We start from the raw sequence: 20,741 nt of genomic DNA on the forward strand, positions 1-20,741 counted from the left end.
TGAATGTAAAGAAGGAGACCACAATATTATCAACGTGGCACGAAGAGTTACGATGTTAATGAATACAGGTCAACTGGAACAGGGTGATGTCGCAGAAATAACAGCATTTCTTCTAGATCTGGGCGTCACGACCGTGAATAAGTGAGTGACTAATTAACACGTTATGAAAGTATGTGCGTGAAAACGTTCCGTTAGAATGGGGCATGTTTGTAAAATAGTGTAAAAGTACCTTCCTCGCAGCTTTCTTGTTTTGAATGTCGGGAAAATTACAAACAGACACGTTCTTATATTTTCGTTTATATATTAGGTAATGTCCCACAAGCAAAACATATTAAATGTAAGGGCATGTACACAGATACTAACCTAACATAACCTATCCTCAACCAACATAATGTAACCTAACCCAACCCAAATGAGGTTTATTTACATGAAATTAGGTTAATTTTGGTTAGGTTAGGAAACATAATTGTCAATAATTAGAACGCATTTTAAAAAACTTGAGTAGAAATTCAACTCTATGTAGGTTGTAGTCATGACTTTTTGTTAACACCTGTAACCATAAAAAAATACAGCATTTGAATATATGCTCAGGGTAAATGTGCTAATGTATGCTTTTTAATTACAGGTTTTCTGGATAACGTGTTTAGTGATATGTAATTTCTCTGCTGTGTTTATATGTGATTCTTAAACATTACTTTCATTACAGGATATAACATAATATTGATGGTAGTGATAATTTATTGCCGAGTTTCGATTTATTTAATATCTTTATTTTATTACAGATTCTTAAGTTAAGTTTTTTATGGCAACAATTTCTTTTCTGCATTGTACATACTTAAGTGATATAGTTTTTATATGAGACAAACCACATAGACACATAAAAATACACACTTACAGAAATGTTTAATGTATAACTTAGAATTTGAATTTAAAATTATTCTGCTTGATAGAAAATAATGCCTCTAATTACATAACACATGTTGGTTAGCCATAACCTTTAACCGATACTTGACTCGGTTCGTAGTGCCAGAAAAGTGTTACTCACTTGGGTAAATATGTAGTTGAGCGGTATTTGCGAAAAAAAAATGTTAAAAATCCGAAAATATCTTTATTATATGCTCTTCAACTTCCTCTTTTCATTAAAAGCGGCGGAGATAAGAAATTCCAAATACTTTAGGAGATATCTAATTTTTTAATTTTGCAATACAAGACCTGTGGAACCATTCGAGCGGCGCCATTTTTGTTATTTTGCCGTGTGTTCGTGAATACGCGAATCGTCAATGCGTAATTAATAAAATGGTTGATTAGGTCAGGTCAGTTACATTATTAATACTTTCAAACTAAGCCGACATTAAAAATAATGTGAATTAATTTTAATTATTCTTTAGTTTTAAATTATTTATAATGTAACTGACCTTGCCTAACAAACCCGTAACAAAGGATTCACAGTAATAACTCACGTATTTTTTTTTTGTTACTTATTACTTGCACAACAATATCAAAATAACAAATAAGACTTTAAAATTAGAAACGTTAAAAACTCACCCCTAAGTTGGAGGCTGTAATTAAACACCGTTTTAAACAATAAATGAACTAAATAATCACGTATTGGTTCGTTTGAATTCTGGCCTATCACGAACAATCACGTGACATCGTTATCCAATAAAAAAAGTAGATACTCGTACGTAAACAAGAAACAATGATAATCGCCACATCAATGCACTGGTATTGTGATGAAATTTAAAAATTCTATATCCCCTAAAGTATTTGGAATTTCTTATCTCTGCCGCTTTTAATGAAAAGATGAAGTTGAAGAGCATATAATAAAGGTATTTTCGGATTTTTAACATTTTTTTTTTCGCAAATACCGCTCAACTACATAGGATGAAATTTTAAAATTCGATATCTTCTAAAGTATTTGGAATTTCTTACCTCCGCCGCTTTTAATGAAAAGATGAAGTTGAAGAGCATATAATAAAGGTATTTTCGGATTTTTAACATTTTTTTTTCGCAAATACCGCTCAACTACATAGGATGAAATTTTAAAATTCGATATCTTCTAAAGTATTTGGAATTTCTTACCTCCGCCGCTTTTAATGAAAAGAGGAAGTTGAAGAGCATACAATAAAGGTATTTTCGGATTTTTAACATTTTTTTCCGCAAATACCGCCCAACTACATATTTACCCCAACTTGTTATTTTTTATTCACAAATGACCTCTCGATGTAATGGCAGTGATGTGCCTGGCACTCACGGCTTTAGGAAACTAACAGTTTACATAGCTACCTCATACTGAATAATTTCTTAAAGTTAAATTCTTCATAAATGATACTGACAATTTTCATGCTTTCAACCATAGCACTTTGTGATATAGTAATCTCGAAGCAGCAAAATTTCTTTAGTAAAACTTAACATCAATTTTTATAGATATTATGTGAAGACACAGCACCACGCTGGGTTTAAACTCTAAACTATAAAAATTTGCTTAGATTTTTTTTATATTTAATATTTGAATTATTAAACATGGTGTTATGACATTTTCTACTGACATTTAACCAATTATAAAAATTGCAGTGTAATTTTATTATCCATTAATTACATCCCTATTTGACAGTTACCCAACCAAAACATTGTCATGTGGTAGTCACATGGTTTTCCACATGGCAATGTTATTGTTGATATTTGGCGGAAGGATACATAGTCACCTTGAAAATAGATCCCAGCTTGAAGCAGGGCTTCCTAAAAGTATGAACTTACCGTGCGGCGACTATACATCAGTGTCTGCCCACTTTATTTGGTTTTTGTAAGACTTGTTCTGCACAAAATTTGTAATCAATTTCAACAATATTCATCATAAAATAATTGTGTGTAATTTATTGTTGAGAAATAACCAATTATCACAAAAATTTAATAAACCTAAATATAAAAAAAAAATTAGTATATGAAATAAAACATGATATGGTGAAGTCTTTTTTGAGCACCTGGTTCAAAGCCTCTAAGAAACAGGTGATTAGTGATTACTCAATAATGCAATAAAATGTCTAATGAGGGAAATTTTTGAAGCTTCACTGATCCTTTTTTCTATTCCTTTTTGCTGGGAAAATTCTTTATATGGTGAAGATCAAATAAGTGCTCACACGACAAAGTTTTCATGCACATTAACAACTTTTGATAGTTGTTTACATGCTCATTTCTCTCCATTCTCAAGTCCGGAATATCCTCAATTTCTGCAAACATGATGAATCATGGGTGTATTTTCTTTATCCCAAGAGTGTCTACACACTTTTCTGAAATTATAAATTTTCTTGCTCTTCATGCCCCTTTCAAACACTTGCTGAGTTCTGAGCAGCACTCTTGAAAAAACCTAAACTGGTTTTTCTTACAAGAGATTACTATAGGCTTAATATTTTATCCTTGCTGCCAACATTATAAATAAAATTCTTACTCTCACAATCTCACTTGTATATATTCTTATACCTTATACTCATACACACATTATCATCTTAATAGCACATGCATGCTCTCACACTAGCCTACACATTCAAATTCTCACTCATTCGCCCACACATAAACATATCCATGCATTCACTTTTTGAATATTAATAGTTTATTACCTATTCGTATTTGATTCGACCTCGAATACTAACACTTCGAAATTACAAATATTTGTTTGTGTTTGGAGTGTGTATAGTGTACATAGGTATTTAAGTACTTTTGCTGATTTTACGTGTGCAACAAATTCGAGACTGAACATTCGAACATTTGAATTCCCGCGCTGCACAAGTAGCAGCGCCACCCCTTCACAGTTGGCCACCATGGTTCCAGAGTTGGCAACGCTTCCAAGGTTGGCAGCGCGTCGAACTTCCGTCAGGAAGTCAGTTCATCGTGTGTTTTCGTGATGGTAAGTGTGGCTATCGGGCCCGCTCACCATTGTTTTTCGTCTCGTAACGCAATCCGTTGCAATCGTTGTTTGTACAGTCAATTATTTCGCGTGATGCGAACATTTGGTCCTCCGGGCCGGATCTATTTGTGCCGGCGTCGCTTTCGTTGTTTCGGCGTGTCGTGTGCCGCGTGGTGAACGTTTTTGTGTGTAGGGCGAATTTCTTGGGTATGTAATTTTCTCTAACCTTTTGTGCTTCGTTGAACGTTGAGCTTGTCTCCGCTGTAGTTACTCGTGCGTCACCGAGGTAGCATTTACCGGCATACTTTTCACGTGGTGGTGTTTTAGGTTATGTGTTGAGTCATTGTACTACGTGACTATTTACTATGGCAGATAAACGGTCAGCGCTGATACGCGTGCGCATCGCAGAGAGTCGCCTGAAGCGGGCATTTGACCTTTCTCAAAGCGCGCGTGAGGACCCCTCGCAAAGAAACTTATTTCTTGCAACAGTGCGCGACTTGGAAAACATAAAGGAGCAGTTCGAAGTTGACTGCGTCGCGGTGGAAGCAGCCATCGGCGAAACAGATGTGGACGTAGCTGAGCACGCTTCTCGCATGGAAGCTTTCGATGATAAATACTTCCAAATCAGGGCCGTTGTAGCCGGCATAGAGGACTCAAAGGTACAGCCCTCCAGCCAACCACAGTCTCAGGTGAGCAAACCACGGGTGGCCCTGCCGAAGATATCACTTCCAAGTTTTGATGGTAGTCCACAGCAATGGCCCAACTTTTCGAACTTGTTCAGTACACTTATCACCAATAATAGTGAGCTTTCCCCTGTAGAAAAGTTAGCCTATCTGAGATCTGCCCTCAGTGAGCCTTTAGAGATGATCAGTTCCTTGACTATGTCCAATGCCAACTTTGATGTGGCCTGGAAGCTACTCGCAGGGCGGTATGAAAATAAGCGACTTGTCGTGGCAATACACGTAGATGCACTCTTGCACGCACCAGCTGTTACCTCTGACTCACCTAAAGCACTACGCCAATTGTTGACAAACATCACTGAGAGCATTTCTGCCCTGACGGCACTGGATGTGCCAGTGACTCAGTGGGACTTGATCCTGCTTCCTATCCTATGCAAGCGCTTAGATTCTTTTCTTCAGACACAGTGGGAAATGTCGCTTACTAATGAGTTCCCTACAGTGAGTGATTTCGTAAAGTTTTTGGAAAAGCACTGTCGCGCTCAGGAGGCTGTTGCTCAGTCGCGTGGCAAGTCGTCAGGACTGCAGCCGCCCATGAGAAAATCTTCTCCACCATTCGCTGGCTGGAAGCAATCTCGTGGTCAAGCGCTGAATAGTTTAGTCAGCTCCTCACAGACCTGCGGTCTGTGTGGTGGCCCACATGCTCTTGTAAAATGCAGTAAGTTTAATCAAAGTGACCCTAAAGATAGGTATACCATTGTGAAAAGACAGGATCTGTGCTTGAATTGTCTTTCGCCTGCACATCGAGCCAAAGGTTGTCCATCGTCAGCATGTCGTCATTGTGGAGCTCGCCACCATACTTTGTTACATTTTAAGCAGCAACCTCCCGAAGGCAGCTGTACATCTCCAGAAGGCTTCAACGCTTTGTCAACAGAAGCTAATTCTGCGACAGTTGCCGTTACCGCCGCAGCCCCGAGCTGTTCTAAGACTGTCCTGTTGTCAACTGCTCAGGTAAACATCCTCGACCGCACTGGTACACCATTTGTTGTTCGGGCACTGCTTGACACTGCTAGCCAAGCTAGCTTCATTTCAGAGAAGTGTGTTCAGAACCTGCGGTTAGCAAAAAGGGGGACGCATTTGCCCATACAGGGCTTATCCAACACCCCTGTCAATGTGGCCAAATCCTATGTTTCAGTTGTTATCACACCAGTTGGCATCTTAGCGTCTCAGTTTGCGCTGGATGTTTTTGTGCTTCCTCGTATAACCAGTAGCGTGCCAGGTACAAAGTTGTCTGATAGGGTTCGTAAATCTGTGGCACACTTGCACCTTGCTGATCCTGCCTTTGACACTCCTGGTCCAGTCGACCTACTTATTGGTGCTGACCTGGTTCCGTATTTAATGAAAGGTGGAAAGATTGATGGGTCTCCAGTGGCTCTAGACTCTGTACTAGGTTGGATCCTGATGGGGAAGGTGGAAATTGAACAGACTTCAACCAACATGACATCCCTTTGTGTTTCGCTGGTGACCTCTCATCCCCCATTACCTGATGTCATGAGAAGGTTTTGGGAGATTGAAGAATTTCCCCTTGTGAAGCATCAGTCTCCCGAGGATGTACACTGTGAAGAGCTGTTTGTGAAGTCTTACACAAGGCATGAGACCGGCCGGTACAGCGTTGCGTTACCGTTTTGTCAGCCTGAGCCAGAGTTAGGGTCCTCTAGACCTCAAGCCATTAATCGTTTGCTTCGCCTGGAAAGACGTCTCAAAGGGGACCCTGCCCTCAAGCAGAAGTATTCCGAGTTTATGGAGGATTATCTCGCGATGGGCCACATGGAAAGAGTCGCTGAGTCAGAAATGGACTGTGCCCATGCCTTCTATATACCTCACCACGCTGTCGTGAAACCAGACAGCTCCACTACAAAGGTGCGCGTTGTTTTTGATGCATCAGCCAAGAGTTCCACAGGTGTGTCGCTTAATGATACTTTGTTAACAGGGCCAAAATTGCAGCAAGATATTTTTAATCTACTATTGAGCTTTCGTTTACATGTTGTAGTTTTCACGGCAGACGTAAAACAAATGTATCGCCAGATCCATGTCCATCGTCATCATCAGGATTATCAACGTATTGTGTGGCGCTCTAGTGACGCAGCTCCAGTCCAGGACTACAGGCTGAAAACTGTGACCTATGGAGTGTCTTCAGCCCCATTCTTGGCACTCCGCACTCTTAAGCAGCTGGCTGAAGATGAGAGAGAACAATTTCCCACTGCCTCTCGAGTGTTGTTGTCGGATGTGTATGTGGACGATGTTGTTACGGGTGCGCCGTCTGTGGACTCTGCCGTGGCCATGCAGCAAGAGCTCATCAAGCTTTTAGCGAAAGGGGGATTTCAACTCCGAAAATTCATGAGCAACCATCCGACACTCCTGAATTGGCTTCCTGCTGAGGATATTGAAACCCTCCAACCGTTAGCCTTGGATCAGGACAGCTGCACTGTAATCAAGGTACTGGGACTACAGTGGAACCCCACCTCCGACACATATTCATACAAGGTCCGAGCCAGCGCCTGCCCTGCGACAAAAAGGACAATTTTATCGAATGTGGCAAGGATTTTCGATCCTCTCGGTTGGTTGACACCTATCAGCATGTTTGCAAAATGTCTCATTCAAGTCCTTTGGGTTCAAAATCTCGACTGAGATGCAAAACCACCACCAAACATATTAGACAGCTGGAACAAGTTCAACAGCCAGCTCCCTCTTCTGTCTGCACTCAACATCTCTCGCCTTGTCAGGGGAAAACAGGGCTGTTCCTATCAACTTCATGGATTTTCAGACAGTTCAGAATTGGGTTACGCAGCAAGTGTCTACCTTCGTGTGGTTGATGTTGATGGGACAATCACGGTACACCTGCTCGCTGGCAAATCTAAAGTAGCCCCTGTCAAGGCCCAGTCTCTACCTCGGTTGGAGTTGTGTGGAGCTCTTCTCTTGTCTCGGTTGCTTCGTCACATGATAAATGTGCATGGAATGGAACTTGAATTCACCTCCATTGTTGCCTGAACTGATTCACAAGTAGCCCTAGCGTGGATCCACTCTTCATCTCATGAGTTAAAAACATTTGTGGCAAATAGGGTTAGTGAGATTCAGGACCTGACCCCTTCAAGTTGGTGGAGGCACGTGCGTTCAGAACACAACCCTGCTGACTGTGGCTCACGTGGATTGTTACCTGCCCAGATACTTGACCACCACCTTTGGTGGACAGGCCCTGCATGGTTGACGTTACCTGCAGATGAATGGCCTGCAAGTGCTTCGTGTAGTGACATTTCCGATTTGGTCCAACAGGAGAAGAAGTCGTTGGCATTGGCAACTATTCTGTATACTGAAGACATTGAGTCACTGGTCGAACGTTTCAGCAGTCTAATGAAGTTACTGAGAGTGACTGCCTATATTCTGCGTTTTGTTGCTAATTGTCGTCACTCACAAAGTGCTCGTGAATCAGGGACCCCGTGTCCTCGTGAGTTGGAGACTGCCTTAAATTTCTGGATACTTCGAGTTCAGTCGATGGTGTTCAAAGATGACCTGGCCTCTTTGAGAAAGAATAAGCGAACCTCACCACAGATACGGAAACTTCATCCTTTCCTCGACTCTGATGGGTTTCTTAGGGTGGGTGGCAGGCTTGACCAGTCGAAGCTCCCGTTTCAACACAAACACCCGGCCTTGCTTCCTAAATCAAACCCCTTGACGAGCAGGATTATACAACACTATCACAACGTCAATCAACATCCCGGGATACAAGCACTTCAAAGTATTCTTAGAGAGAAATTTTGGATTCTCTCAGATAAGCAGGCAATCACCAGCTGTGTTCACCGCTGCTTGAAGTGTTTCAAGGCACAGCCACCCACTTTCACACCCCTCATGGGAAGTCTCCCGGCCATGAGAGTTCAGCAAGTGAAACCATTTTCGAAGGCCGGCGTGGATTACGCTGGCCCCTTTTTCATAAAACTGGCTCGTGTGCGCAAGGTCACTCTGTTAAAGGCCTATCTGTGTATATTTGTATGTTGTACCACTAAGGCGGTTCATGTGGAGTTGGCGTCTGACCTGTCGACTGAGGTGTTCCTTGCTGCATACAAACGTTTCATCGCCCGCAGAGGGAGATCCTCTGACCTCTATAGCGATTGCGGGACGAACTTTGTTGGAGCCCACAACCAGCTGACAGAACTGCAACGCATGTTGTCATCCTCATCGCATCAGCAGACCATAGTGGATTGTTTGGCTCCCTTTGGAGTGAGGTGGCACTTCAACCCTCCAGCCGCTCCTCATTTCGGAGGCTTGTGGGAGGCTGCAGTTAAGGCGTTCAAGTCACATTTAAATCGGGTCATTGGTGAACAGATTCTCAGCTTTGAGGAACTCTACACGGTCGTGGTCCAAGTGGAGGCCATACTGAATTCTAGGCCACTTTGTCCATTAAGTTCCGATCCCAATGATCTGCGTGCTCTCACCCCAGGACACTTCTTGACCATGGAGCCGCTGGTGTCGCATCCTGAACCCGAATTGGAACAGGTACAACTTAACAGACTGCAGCGTTGGCAACTAGTATCGCGGTTGCATCAGGACTTTTGGCACCGGTGGCACCGCGAATATCTGCACACACTGCAGCAGCGTTCGAAGTGGCAAGATCAAACGATAGCTCTCACACCAAACCAATTGGTGTTGATAAAGGAAGATAGAGTACCTCCCCTGCAATGGAAGTTGGGACGCGTCCTGCATCTTCATCCTGGATCTGATGGTGTGCCTAGGGTCGCTACAGTGCGTACCACCTCTGGGAGTCTAAAACGCCCTGTAGTGAAGTTGTGCCCATTGCCTCTTGAGTAGTGTTGAAATGGGTCATTTCAAGGTGGGCGGAATGTTTGGAGTGTGTATAGTGTACATAGGTATTTAAGTACTTTTGCTGATTTTACGTGTGCAACAAATTCGAGACTGAACATTCGAACATTTGAATTCCCGCGCTGCACAAGTAGCAGCGCCACCCCTTCACAGTTGGCCACCATGGTTCCAGAGTTGGCAACGCTTCCAAGGTTGGCAGCGCGTCGAACTTCCGTCAGGAAGTCAGTTCATCGTGTGTTTTCGTGATGGTAAGTGTGGCTATCGGGCCCGCTCACCATTGTTTTTCGTCTCGTAACGCAATCCGTTGCAATCGTTGTTTGTACAGTCAATTATTTCGCGTGATGCGAACAGTTTGCTTACAAATATTTGACACAAGCATACCTTGTTTGATGCATACCAACTTTCACTAGCTAGCTGTTGAGGTCAAGTCATTGATGCAATATAAATATATTTTATTTATGTTTTAAGGGGACTTTATAATCAAAAACATAAACAATAAGTAACATTTTAACATGCAAAAAGTATTCAAAGTAAGTTGCAGAAAGTTAACTATCACTAAAAAATATATATTTTTTGTTTCATAATTTAAATATTTTATGTGTAATTGTAGCTGACTTAACCTAACCAACTTTTCACTTTAGTATTATTTGTCTAATTTCCTGAAGCCACTACACATTTACTTATTCTTTCTCTATATATATTTGTTACATGGCATGGAAAAAAAAAATTAGTGGAATTCTAATTCTCATTCTTACCATCTGAATTCAATATTCGTGTTCGATAATAATTTAGTATTTGAATCTGAATCGAACTAAAAAACTTATATTTGCATAGACCTATCTGTCACACATTCATACTATCTCCCATCTGTATCTCATGCTCTCTCTCAGTACCTTACACTCTCACTTGCACTGTTTCTATCTCACACACCAAATTCAAGAGAAAATTAAAAAATTTCAAATAACTGATTCTTGTTAATAAGAGACAAAACCATACATAAAGTACCTTCCAAATAATTCTGTGAATAGTTTTACATACATTACATACAAATATAATGTAACATAGACAACTTATCTAAAACATTTATGCCAGAAATAACACACATGGTGCTCAATGTCAATACAAAACATCAATGAAACGACTGTGTTTTTTAAATGCATGATTACATTTTATATTTCATATGTAGGGTAAATAATTTACAGTACTTCTTTTGAACTGTTTTATTTTCAAAAACTTTTCCACACACAATACTCAAAACCAAAGAACCCAACGATAACCGAAAAATTTAATTGATTAATGGCGCCAGAAATACTTGCCACATTCACCAACGTTAACATAAATACAGACTTTGGTTTTGAGTACCGTGAGTGGCTGTGACATCTGCAAGATACGTACGTGGCACAGCGGTCTGCCCTCTCCGCCGAATAACGGTTGGAATATTTCAAACATCTTCAAACGTAGACTAGCAAACCTAGAAAAAAGCTGGGGTGATTAATAATTTTCTGAATATCACACACACTCTCTTTCACACCCAAGGGAAGGAAGGACACTTGCTGATGTTGAAGATCCGTCTCCGTTGAACAGGCAACTTCATCACCTGCAGCCACAAGTTGCTGAACTTACTAGCCTAACCTCTGGTCCTACCAGAATGAGACCTACTTATATTGTAAAGATGGTGTTCTGAGTTGCCAAAAAGTACAAAGGCGTGTCATGTGTCGAAGACCTACAATTCAAAACTCACATGTGGTCATAAAATACTAAATTTTAGGCAACCATGTTTAATAAGAATTGATCTAATACAGCAGAAACTTTAATTAAGCATTTTTGTGACCACAGCTGTACAGGATTTGCAATTTTGGCAGAGTTATTGAACGCCAATACACATAGTTTTTCATGGGAATACCTAAAAATATCAACTAATTTTCCACAAAGTTAATGTGAATGTGATACATTGGGCTAATAAACCATTTGAGTCATTTGAGACTTTGAAGCTTTAGGGAACTTGTGCTATGCAGCATTGCCTTGCAGCATTGTCAAGTTTTGAATAAGCCACAACCGTGTTTTTTCAACACACATTTTAAGAAAAATTGTGCGTCGGTTATTCAGGTAAGTATGGTAATATGCAGGCACAATTTTTTGAAAATGATACAACTAACTCATATTTTTATAACAAATGGTCACTAAATAAATAATTACAATGCAGAATCAAAAATTTCCCTCACCTATTAAAAAAAACTGCTTTTCCGGGTTTTCCCTTACCTGTTTTAAATTTCCAGGCTTTTCATTTGTTTTTCCTGTATTCCCAAACTGTGGCCACCCTGTATTTGTCTTTTATGATGCGACGTCTTACGTCACTCAGCACGAAATTTGAACATGGGTACTTTAAAATGCAGAGAACAATGAATAACTATTTTTAGAATAACACAAACTTTTTTTTACAATATGTATATACACTTACAATCACCGGGCAGGATGTTCGGTGCTGTATCTGTTGTATTTCACACAATGATAGTGTATGCTTTTTTCATACATTGCACAAATTAAAGCAAGTTAGTTTAACTGATCTCCACCCATTTTTTAATGGCACCATGTCTCGTAGCTTTAAACTAGGGATGGGGCGACCGAATCCAATATCCGCCGAATCCGCCGAATCCTAGGGATTCGAAGGTTCGGCGGGTCTGATATAGGATTCGTCAAAGGATTCGGTTTTCACTATTTACGGGGAAAAAATACAGTAAAACTCGCTTACGAGGTCCCGCATGGTAGGTTTTTCCGTATAAAGCGTTTAAATTGCCCGAGGTCTCGTCATTTACGCCATTAAATGTGTGATATAATGTCCGTTAAATTTTTTTCTGAAACTTCTTGTCTCAAATAATGGCACACGTAAATATGAAGAAAAGACAAATGAACAACAACATACGAAGAAATATGGATGATGTACCATAACTACAGTACAAACCCAATAGTTATTTTAAGATAATTACCATAAAAAGAACTAAAGATTCTTTGTAGAATACCATAATTACTACAGAAGCATGATAGCTACCATATTTGCACTATAGTTACCGTAACAACTGAGATGTATATTTACCGTGATAGTAATGTATTATTTATTTATGACATATTAAATTAAAGAACATTGTTAAAAAAAAAAAAGGATGTTAAACTTTGATATGTACGGTTGGCACATGTTGCTACGAAATAATGCGATCTGAAAGAATGCAGTACTACTACGAAAAGTGAAAATGGTACTCGTGGATTTTTAGGTTATGGCAGTCTCTTTCGTTTTTCAGTAATATCGGCCGAAAATTAACGAGCGTACTGTATCGGAAGTCGGCAGAAATGCCGATTCAACTAAATATTGGCAAAATCTGCTTCTTCAATACAGCTCTACATTTAATGACGAGTAAACATATTTCAGACTTCAGGATATTGAAAAAGACTTTAATTTCCATGTAGGTTTATTGTGTGTATGTTTTTTTTTGCAAGTGTAAATTGAATGAAGTAAAATGTTTTTATTTTTATTACTTTCAATTGATTAAACTTTAATGACCAGTTACAGATATTTATGACACTAATTTTGAGGTTAAGCAATTTTACTAAAGCATTCCAGCCAAGCAGGTTGCCAGCGAGAGACACTTCTCTTTTGCTGGAAACACTATCTCCAATCGTAGAGCTAATTTAACTCCTGAACGTGCAGAACAAATTATTGTTCTGAATGATAGATTAAAGAACAGAATTTAATACTCTGTGACAATCTCTCTCAGAATTATTGTGCTGAAAAGTGGAAATGTTGAAACAATGTGAATGTACTTTTCAAACAACATGATTTTTGGTGCTAAGTTTGTTGAAGCTCAGTAAGGACTCCAGAAAAATTGACAAGGGTGAAATTTTTCCAAAGATATGTTACATTTACACAAACATATACTTGGTTATGTTAGTTGGATGATATCAGTTACTAATGAACCAATGGAAACAGGTAAGATTCAATGAAAAAAAATGTTATTTTTTTTTCTAGCAGTGCAAAATGTAAACACACTCTGTAAATAGTTACCCAAAATTAATAAGCCCACTTCATTTTAATACTTTATTCAAACATGATATTAAGTTTAAGATAAAAATAATTTCCCAAAAGTGTAACTGTACCACAAAAGCTCGAGATCGGCTCGAAGTAAAATTCTTAGGCTCGCAGACCTCTAGCTTATTTATAGAAAAAATCCTAACCGCTAATACCGTATTTACTCGTGTATAGCGCGCCCTCGTGTATAGCGCGCACCACGATTTTTGCAACTAATTCCAAAGAAAAAAAAAATTGAAATTTTTTTTCCCCCCATAAATAAATTTTACTAACATTTTGTGGTACCTGATTATTTAAATTGATGTGTGGTGATGCGTCAGGAAAATACATAAACTCTGCTGTCTAAACGGAAGATAATGAAGCGCTATATCGTCACAACTGGTACGTGGAAGGAAGGAAGGGAGGGAGGCGTGCCGCGCTACGTTGCTAAAGGCCCTGTCACACTGTCAAATTTTAGCTTCCAACTCCTTCCAATATGTTGGATCCAATATCTTTGAGGGTTGTGACGTCACGTTAAACGTCACTATCGCAGCCATGTTTATTTGAGAGATTGAATGTCTAGAGTTTCCTTCAAATATTTTACGTATAGGACTGGTTCTAAAATATGTTGGATGTTGGATGGGATCAGCCAATCAGAGTTATCTAAAATAAAGCGGCCGCTTTTGTTTCCGTTTCCGAAGTGTAATAGTTTAAATATCAGCAATGGCGAATGGGAAATAAATGCAGTAATTGAATTAATACTATTTTATTTCCTGCTGGAATATGTAATTGTTATTGTATATTTTCCTCCAATTGAATCTGAATGTACGGAAGTGCAGGTTAATACATTTGACTAAAAGAAGTTACTGTAGTTTTGGAATATTATGGTCCTTAAACCAGAAAACATCTTATATTCAACTTACGATCGTTATTTGACTGCTATACCAGTTCTGCTTATGTTCATGTATTGTTGATACACTAAATTAAAACAGCAAGCATTGCGTACAAAATGTGTCATCAGGAATGAGGTATCAAAACTAGGATATGCATTTCGGAACTTTTACCTGCAAATCCAAATTAATAACACCTAAAATAAATTTTAAAATATTTCAATTCAGAGACTTAATGTAACTAAAATTATTTTGGCTTACCCAATCAATCTTTCTTATAAGTCATTGTTCTCCTTATTTCACAATAGCTACTACTCTGTAAGTATTGTCTGGAATTTTCTGGAATATAGACTCACAATTTCCTGACAATAGATGGTACTGACTTATGTTAAAGCAGCATCTCTGAGTAAGCAAGTAGCTCTGGTGATTTGCAAGAAAGGCCTAGAAATATAAATTCTGCCTACGTGTTCAATTATTATTATTTAAGTTTTGAAAGTAATATCATTTTTCGTGAATGTAAATATTTGTGTAGCAGATCCTTGTCAGTAAGCCTATACTTCCCAGGCTGTACGAAACAAGCATACCTGGTCTAATATCTCGTTAAAAAATTATTTTAAAAAGATAATGTGACTGAGGTGAAGTTAGCTTAAAGGCTCAGGTTGAGGTTTGTAACAGTAAATACACTTAATTCAAAATAAAACAAAATTGCCAATTTCTAAACACAGCAAAAATTAACACATTCACTTTAAAGTATAGGAACAATTTTGATGAAATACAAGTGAAAGTGTCCATACAACAGCAGCTAGTTGGGTGAGAAAATAAGTGGGAATGAGAAGGGATATGCCTACTTGCAGATTTACATTTAATAATATGTTTTATTCTTACTAAACATACCTTTAAATATTGTTTTTGAAGAGCACTATAAATTGCACTACAAATTTCAGGTAAAAATTTTGAGATGGTGTTGTGTGGAATACTTGTAGAGAACATAAGGGACTTAAATGATTCCCCTGTCGCCAAAAATCTTAATGTAATTGCCAGCCTCTGCTTTGCTGGTATAGACTGGCACAAATGAGTATCCTTCTTTGCAATGCGAGACTCCACAACTGAAAGAAGAAGATCAAAACTTTCAGAATCCATTATTACATAGTTCGGAAATGAATCGGCATCTTCGTATCGAAGTTCATGACAAAAAGGGGTAAAACACCATTTGTTTGCCGGGAAAGTATCCACTGTCTCGTCCACCATCTGCGTTTCCTTTTCTTAGATTTCTCTTCTAGTTTACTGAGACTTGCTACAATTGCAATTACAGCTACAGCTTTTGAAACACTTTGATGCTCTTAATGCAGGCATTGCAAACACCTGGAAAACGTAAATTTTAAACTGTGTATGATCACAATATACCTAAATTGGAATATAACCTACTTAAAAAAGCCCGCGTTCCTTGACCCAAAATTTGTTTTTGATTCTAAATACTGTCATTTACAGTTCTCTACAGAATGTTTGGTAAAACGAGCTCACTCAAAGAAAATTGATAGTGTGAAATGACTTCAAATATATTTTACATTGCTCGTCAAATAATATTGAATACAATATATTTGAAGACGTATTTCATCCAAAATCACCCTTCAAATTTTGTTGTCCAATTTATTGGATACAATATATTTGACAGTGTGACAGGGCCTTAAGCTGGCGCGGAGAACTTGATGACTCACCGGTGAGGAATGGAGGAAGCGAAGAAGTTGCCGGGAGGGGGGGGGGGGGGGGGGGGGGAACTGGTGACAACATTCTCTCTTTCTCTCTCTCTCTTTTTACTAGCTTCTGAGCTGGCTTTCTGTAAAGGGGGGAGGTCTAAAAATAAACAAGAGACCATGATGTGCGAGCTTGCGCGCGCGCGTGTGCGTTTGTGTGTGTGTGTGTGTGAAACAGAGGCCTTGTTGCTTGTGCGTATGTGTGGAGGCTGGCCAGAAACGTCACCCGTCACTCACCCGTCACCCGGCAGTTAACGACTTCCACTCCTCCCCGCCTCCCCCCCCCCCCCAAAAAAATTTTTTCCCGTGTATAGCGCGCATCCTTATTTTTTTCCTTTACTTGAGGGGAAAAAAGGGCGCGCTATACACGAGTATATACGGTATGTACTAAAACTGAAATTTCTCAAGAAAAAATTGTTGTCTTTATATACACTTATACCAGAAATGTACCAATCTACATGTGATAAAGTCAAGGGACTTTTAGTGCAAGCAGAATACATCTCACTTACATTAGATATGTGGACATCATCTGTTAAAAGATTCGGGTTTGGGTTCGAGATTCTGCAATTCCAGTCGAGGATTCGAGTTAGGATTCGGATTCGAGGAAATCAGGATTCGCCCCATCCCTACTTTAAACATTAATAAAACTTAAGGCATTTTAATAAATTAAAATGAAAATGAAAGTTCATAAATTTACGATCAACTCAAACTTCAAAATTAGTAAAATTATTATTATACAAAGAGTTAACTTACGAGATTATCTGCTTCGTCACAGACAAAATAAATGCAGGAACACATGAGAATTTTAGACGCTACGCATACAACATTGTGTGTGTGTGAAACATTGTTTTCTGCCGGGGTCGAAACAAAGGAATAAAAAAATTTAAGCAACAAACTGGAAAATAACACTACCTAAGAAGTTTATGCAAGACCCACTGAAAATTTAAGGACATTTTAAGAACTATTTAGAAATAAAAATCAAACTAAGAACTTTAAAAGAATATTAAGGACGTGTATGAACTCTGGAAACTGCCATTTGAAAGATTCCAGGCATCAATCCTTCCCATTCATCTTTCAATATTAAACCTATTCTTATCTCTCTCACACAGTATTTGACAGTACTATCTTGGTGAGATTGGGGTGGAGGGAAGGGGGATTTTTTTGCAGACCACAAAACAAATATCTTACCCTATCCATCTATCATGACTGTAAATGTCTTTTCTTTTTAATTTTCTAGATTATGCCTTTATGCCAGAAAAAAGTGAGCACACACAGACATATCCTACACAGAGAGAGTAATGTATTTTCCTCATAAAATGCAGCCCAGAAGTTTTTTTTAACTAAAGCTGTGCTACTTCTACACTCAAGACCAAGTGGCCACATGCCTAGAGGTAGCAAAATCATTTTCCAATTTTCATGACTAAAAAGATGACATTTTATTCGCAGTGTTGTTACATGCGCTAATCTACGGTAGTCAGCTTTAATTTATAAGTGTACGAATGACTACAACGTATTTCCTAACAGCGTAAGCTATTTCTCCTACACATGAGCACTGCTCTGACAACTTCATGACAACCTTGAACACCAACTAGTGATTGCTAGTTTTTAACTTGAGTAATTAATAATCTCAAAAAGCTAATTAATTAAATAATCCTTTGATGTCTTTTCCCTAAATTTTTTTTTCTTTACCTTTTAGAGCAAAAATTTTTTTTTTCTTCCAATCTAGCTAAACTACATAAACCTGAAAGCTGTTCGAAGTGGCTCAAAATAATTGGCGCAAGCAACGCACCATAACCTTTTGCTTCATAACTTTCCACTTTGGTGATGCACGTCCCTGGACAGCGCTGTAGATCGTCCTCAGGGGGAAAGAAAATCGAGTATCAATTAGTAAGAGGTGAAAACTGTAGCCCCACAATACCCCACCACCCTCAAAAGAAAAAAAAAATTTACTTTTAACTGATTTATGTACCCCACCCACATTTCAAGACTTCTCAAAACTTGACTGATTAAAAAAATTTTAATGAACTGATCAGAACAATTCAAAAATTAAAAGCATTTAAATATACAGCATTTCATCCAAACTGCCACTGAGTCTCACGCCTCCTCCAATACTACATCAGTCTTCCCTTGACCACAAACACACACGCAATCTCGCCCACATCCACACACAAACCTAACCTCAATGTAATGCCATCTGCTTGCTGTCGGTTTCATTTGTCATCTTCGATAAAAAAAAAATCATGTTTTAAATAATTATATTTAAGTTTTACAAAATTTCATAACATTGTTTTCATAGGTTTTCAACACTTTGATTGCAACCGAAAGCCACTGTGGCCATAAAAAAAAATCCAGCTTATAAAATTTTTAAGTTTTACGTCTTGTTTTATAGTTGGACGAACAATATTTAATCGTATATAATATAAATATAATCCAGGTTATAGTACTTATCCCAATCATATATTTTATGCACGAATTAGTACAATATTTGGAAGGAAAAAAACATCGACATGAAAATGAACTGACAGCAACACATTCGCTTACATAAGAAACAAAACACTGGCAGGCACAACAACAGGAATCGTCAAACGCTGCGAACTGCTAATGAGCTTGTGGTGAACAAACCTTGAGCGAAGGGATCCACTCTCTCTGGGGATATGACCATCCGCCTGCGGTACTGCCGGTACTCATCTTCCTTCTCGGCAATTGTGGGCCGGCGCCGTTCGGCGAATGGGTCATAATCCTTCTCACTCTGCACACAAACGTTACATCAGTTCAGTTTGCCGTAACACTTGCAAAGACATAAAAGAACAATTTAATTTTGTGAAAATTATAAAAAAAAACTGCACTCCACTAACAAGTAAATTAGCACTGATAACTGATATTAAGAAATGTTTAGCATTGACAAAAATCATTACATAATATTTACTTCATAAATAGCACTCTTAAATATGGTAATAAAATAAATTTTTATGCTTGATCATATATCTACACCAGCCCCTTAGTGTAAAACTATCCAATTTGTGCTGTTTCAAAGTTAACGATATCATTAAGCAATGAATTAGGTAACGACTTGAAGTAGTAAAGACAATGATTCTAAATATAGCTGTTTTTCATCTACAGAATAGAGCCACTAATCCGGACCCTGCTCGTCTGTATATCTGATTAATCCAGATTGAATTTGATTACAAAAATGTTTTGTTTTGTTAATACTACATCAATTGTAGGTTAAAAACTGAACTAAATATACAGTGGTATTAGAACTATAATTAAGCTATAGGTAAAGTTGTAGTTGTATTTATGAATATCTATAAATATATTATTTTACTCATTTAAAACTTGTATTTCACTTATTTTAAGGGAAATTCAGTTCCATCCGGACTTTCAGTGATCCGGACTGGGTGCAGTCCTATCTAGTCCGGATTGGAGGAATTTCACTGTATGTGAATTTTGAATTACTATGCACACACAAAGGCAATAGCACTTGTGTACATTAAACACAATGCAACAAATTAATATAAATAATCAAATTGATAGCTAACCCTTTTCTTAATAGCCTTCATTGTCTAATTACTTGAGCCCCATTAAAATGGTAGTATGATTTTTATTACACAAAAAATATCTCCAATGCCAATGTGTGTTCAGCCAATATTTGTACTACACTGTCCTGCATGTCACCACTCAGCAGCAGCTTTGGTGAGTGCTTTAAGGGGAAGTTTACAACTTGGAAACAAGAATGCGCAAGTGGCTAGTCATGTGGTTAGTGATTCAAAGTGTTACAGTTGGCAGATGTACATTCAGTTCAAAATAGAGTAGGGAATTACGTTAACAGATTAAATAATCTTTCTTGTTTTCAGAAAATGTAAGTTTATGCTTCATTAATCTTATTACACAGTGAAACACAGCTTCAATATCAATAACATAATAATTTTGGTACTCATATATGTTGGATGTGAACTCTCATGACATCACATTTGTCCATTTGCCATCCGTTCACCCGTCAACTAGGCGACAGATTCCCAACACTAGCACGTCCGTCATAATATTTTTTTCACTTGAATGCCAACAAAATATAAGGCTTAAATTTTGGAGAAAAATTATCTTGTAAAGAATAATGAGCTACGATCATGCAAGCTAAAAACTTATAATTTAAAAAAAATTATTTTGCTCTGATATTTAATTAAATATATTTTCAAGTGACTCTACATTATTAATTAAATTTGTGTGTTGTGGTCAACTTTGTTTGAAATACAAAATTTTATAATGTGTTCACAAGCAATTTAAAAATATGCTATGGAAAAAGCTAAACAAATCAACTTTAAAACCTATAAGATAAAGGCAATGCCTTGCAAACATTTCTGAGGTTATAATTTTATCCGTCTGTTGTCAAAAGTCAAAGCCTGTGAAGCTTTTGATAGACAGCTGGAATTTTGGAGGCCTTCTGATTGGCTTGGGGTCACTAGATTGACAAACTGATAGATTGTAAATAGACGGATGCAATGGATCGTTGCGAGTCCAGCTTTAGTAGGTAAATGTTATGCACAAAATCATTTTTTTATTAATATACATTCTCAAAGAAAAAAACATATTTGATTA

The 20,741-nt window shown here is 38.2% G+C and overlaps 1 protein-coding gene across 2 annotated transcripts in view; it reads right to left on the reverse strand.

The window, feature by feature from the left end:
• LOC134536842 (splicing factor 3B subunit 1) overlaps nt 1-20,741 on the reverse strand; it is a 48,870-nt gene that overhangs the window by 21,582 nt on the left and 6,547 nt on the right. The window contains exons 1-2 of one of the 2 annotated variants that reach the window (XM_063376852.1): nt 18,771-18,786; nt 10,846-10,921 (exon numbers count right to left, since the gene is read on the reverse strand). Coding sequence is in view for 1 of the 2 variants with exons in the window: in XM_063376851.1 (XP_063232921.1) it covers nt 18,771-18,897 (127 nt within the window). In the remaining variant the exon portion in view is untranslated. Of the gene's footprint in view, nt 1-10,845; nt 10,922-18,770; nt 18,898-20,741 lie in introns of those variants that run through there. The other variant, XM_063376851.1, reaches the window with a different exon arrangement.

This window comes from Bacillus rossius, chromosome 11 (genome assembly GCF_032445375.1).
Source record: "Bacillus rossius redtenbacheri isolate Brsri chromosome 11, Brsri_v3, whole genome shotgun sequence".
Taxonomy (NCBI): domain Eukaryota; kingdom Metazoa; phylum Arthropoda; class Insecta; order Phasmatodea; family Bacillidae; genus Bacillus; species Bacillus rossius.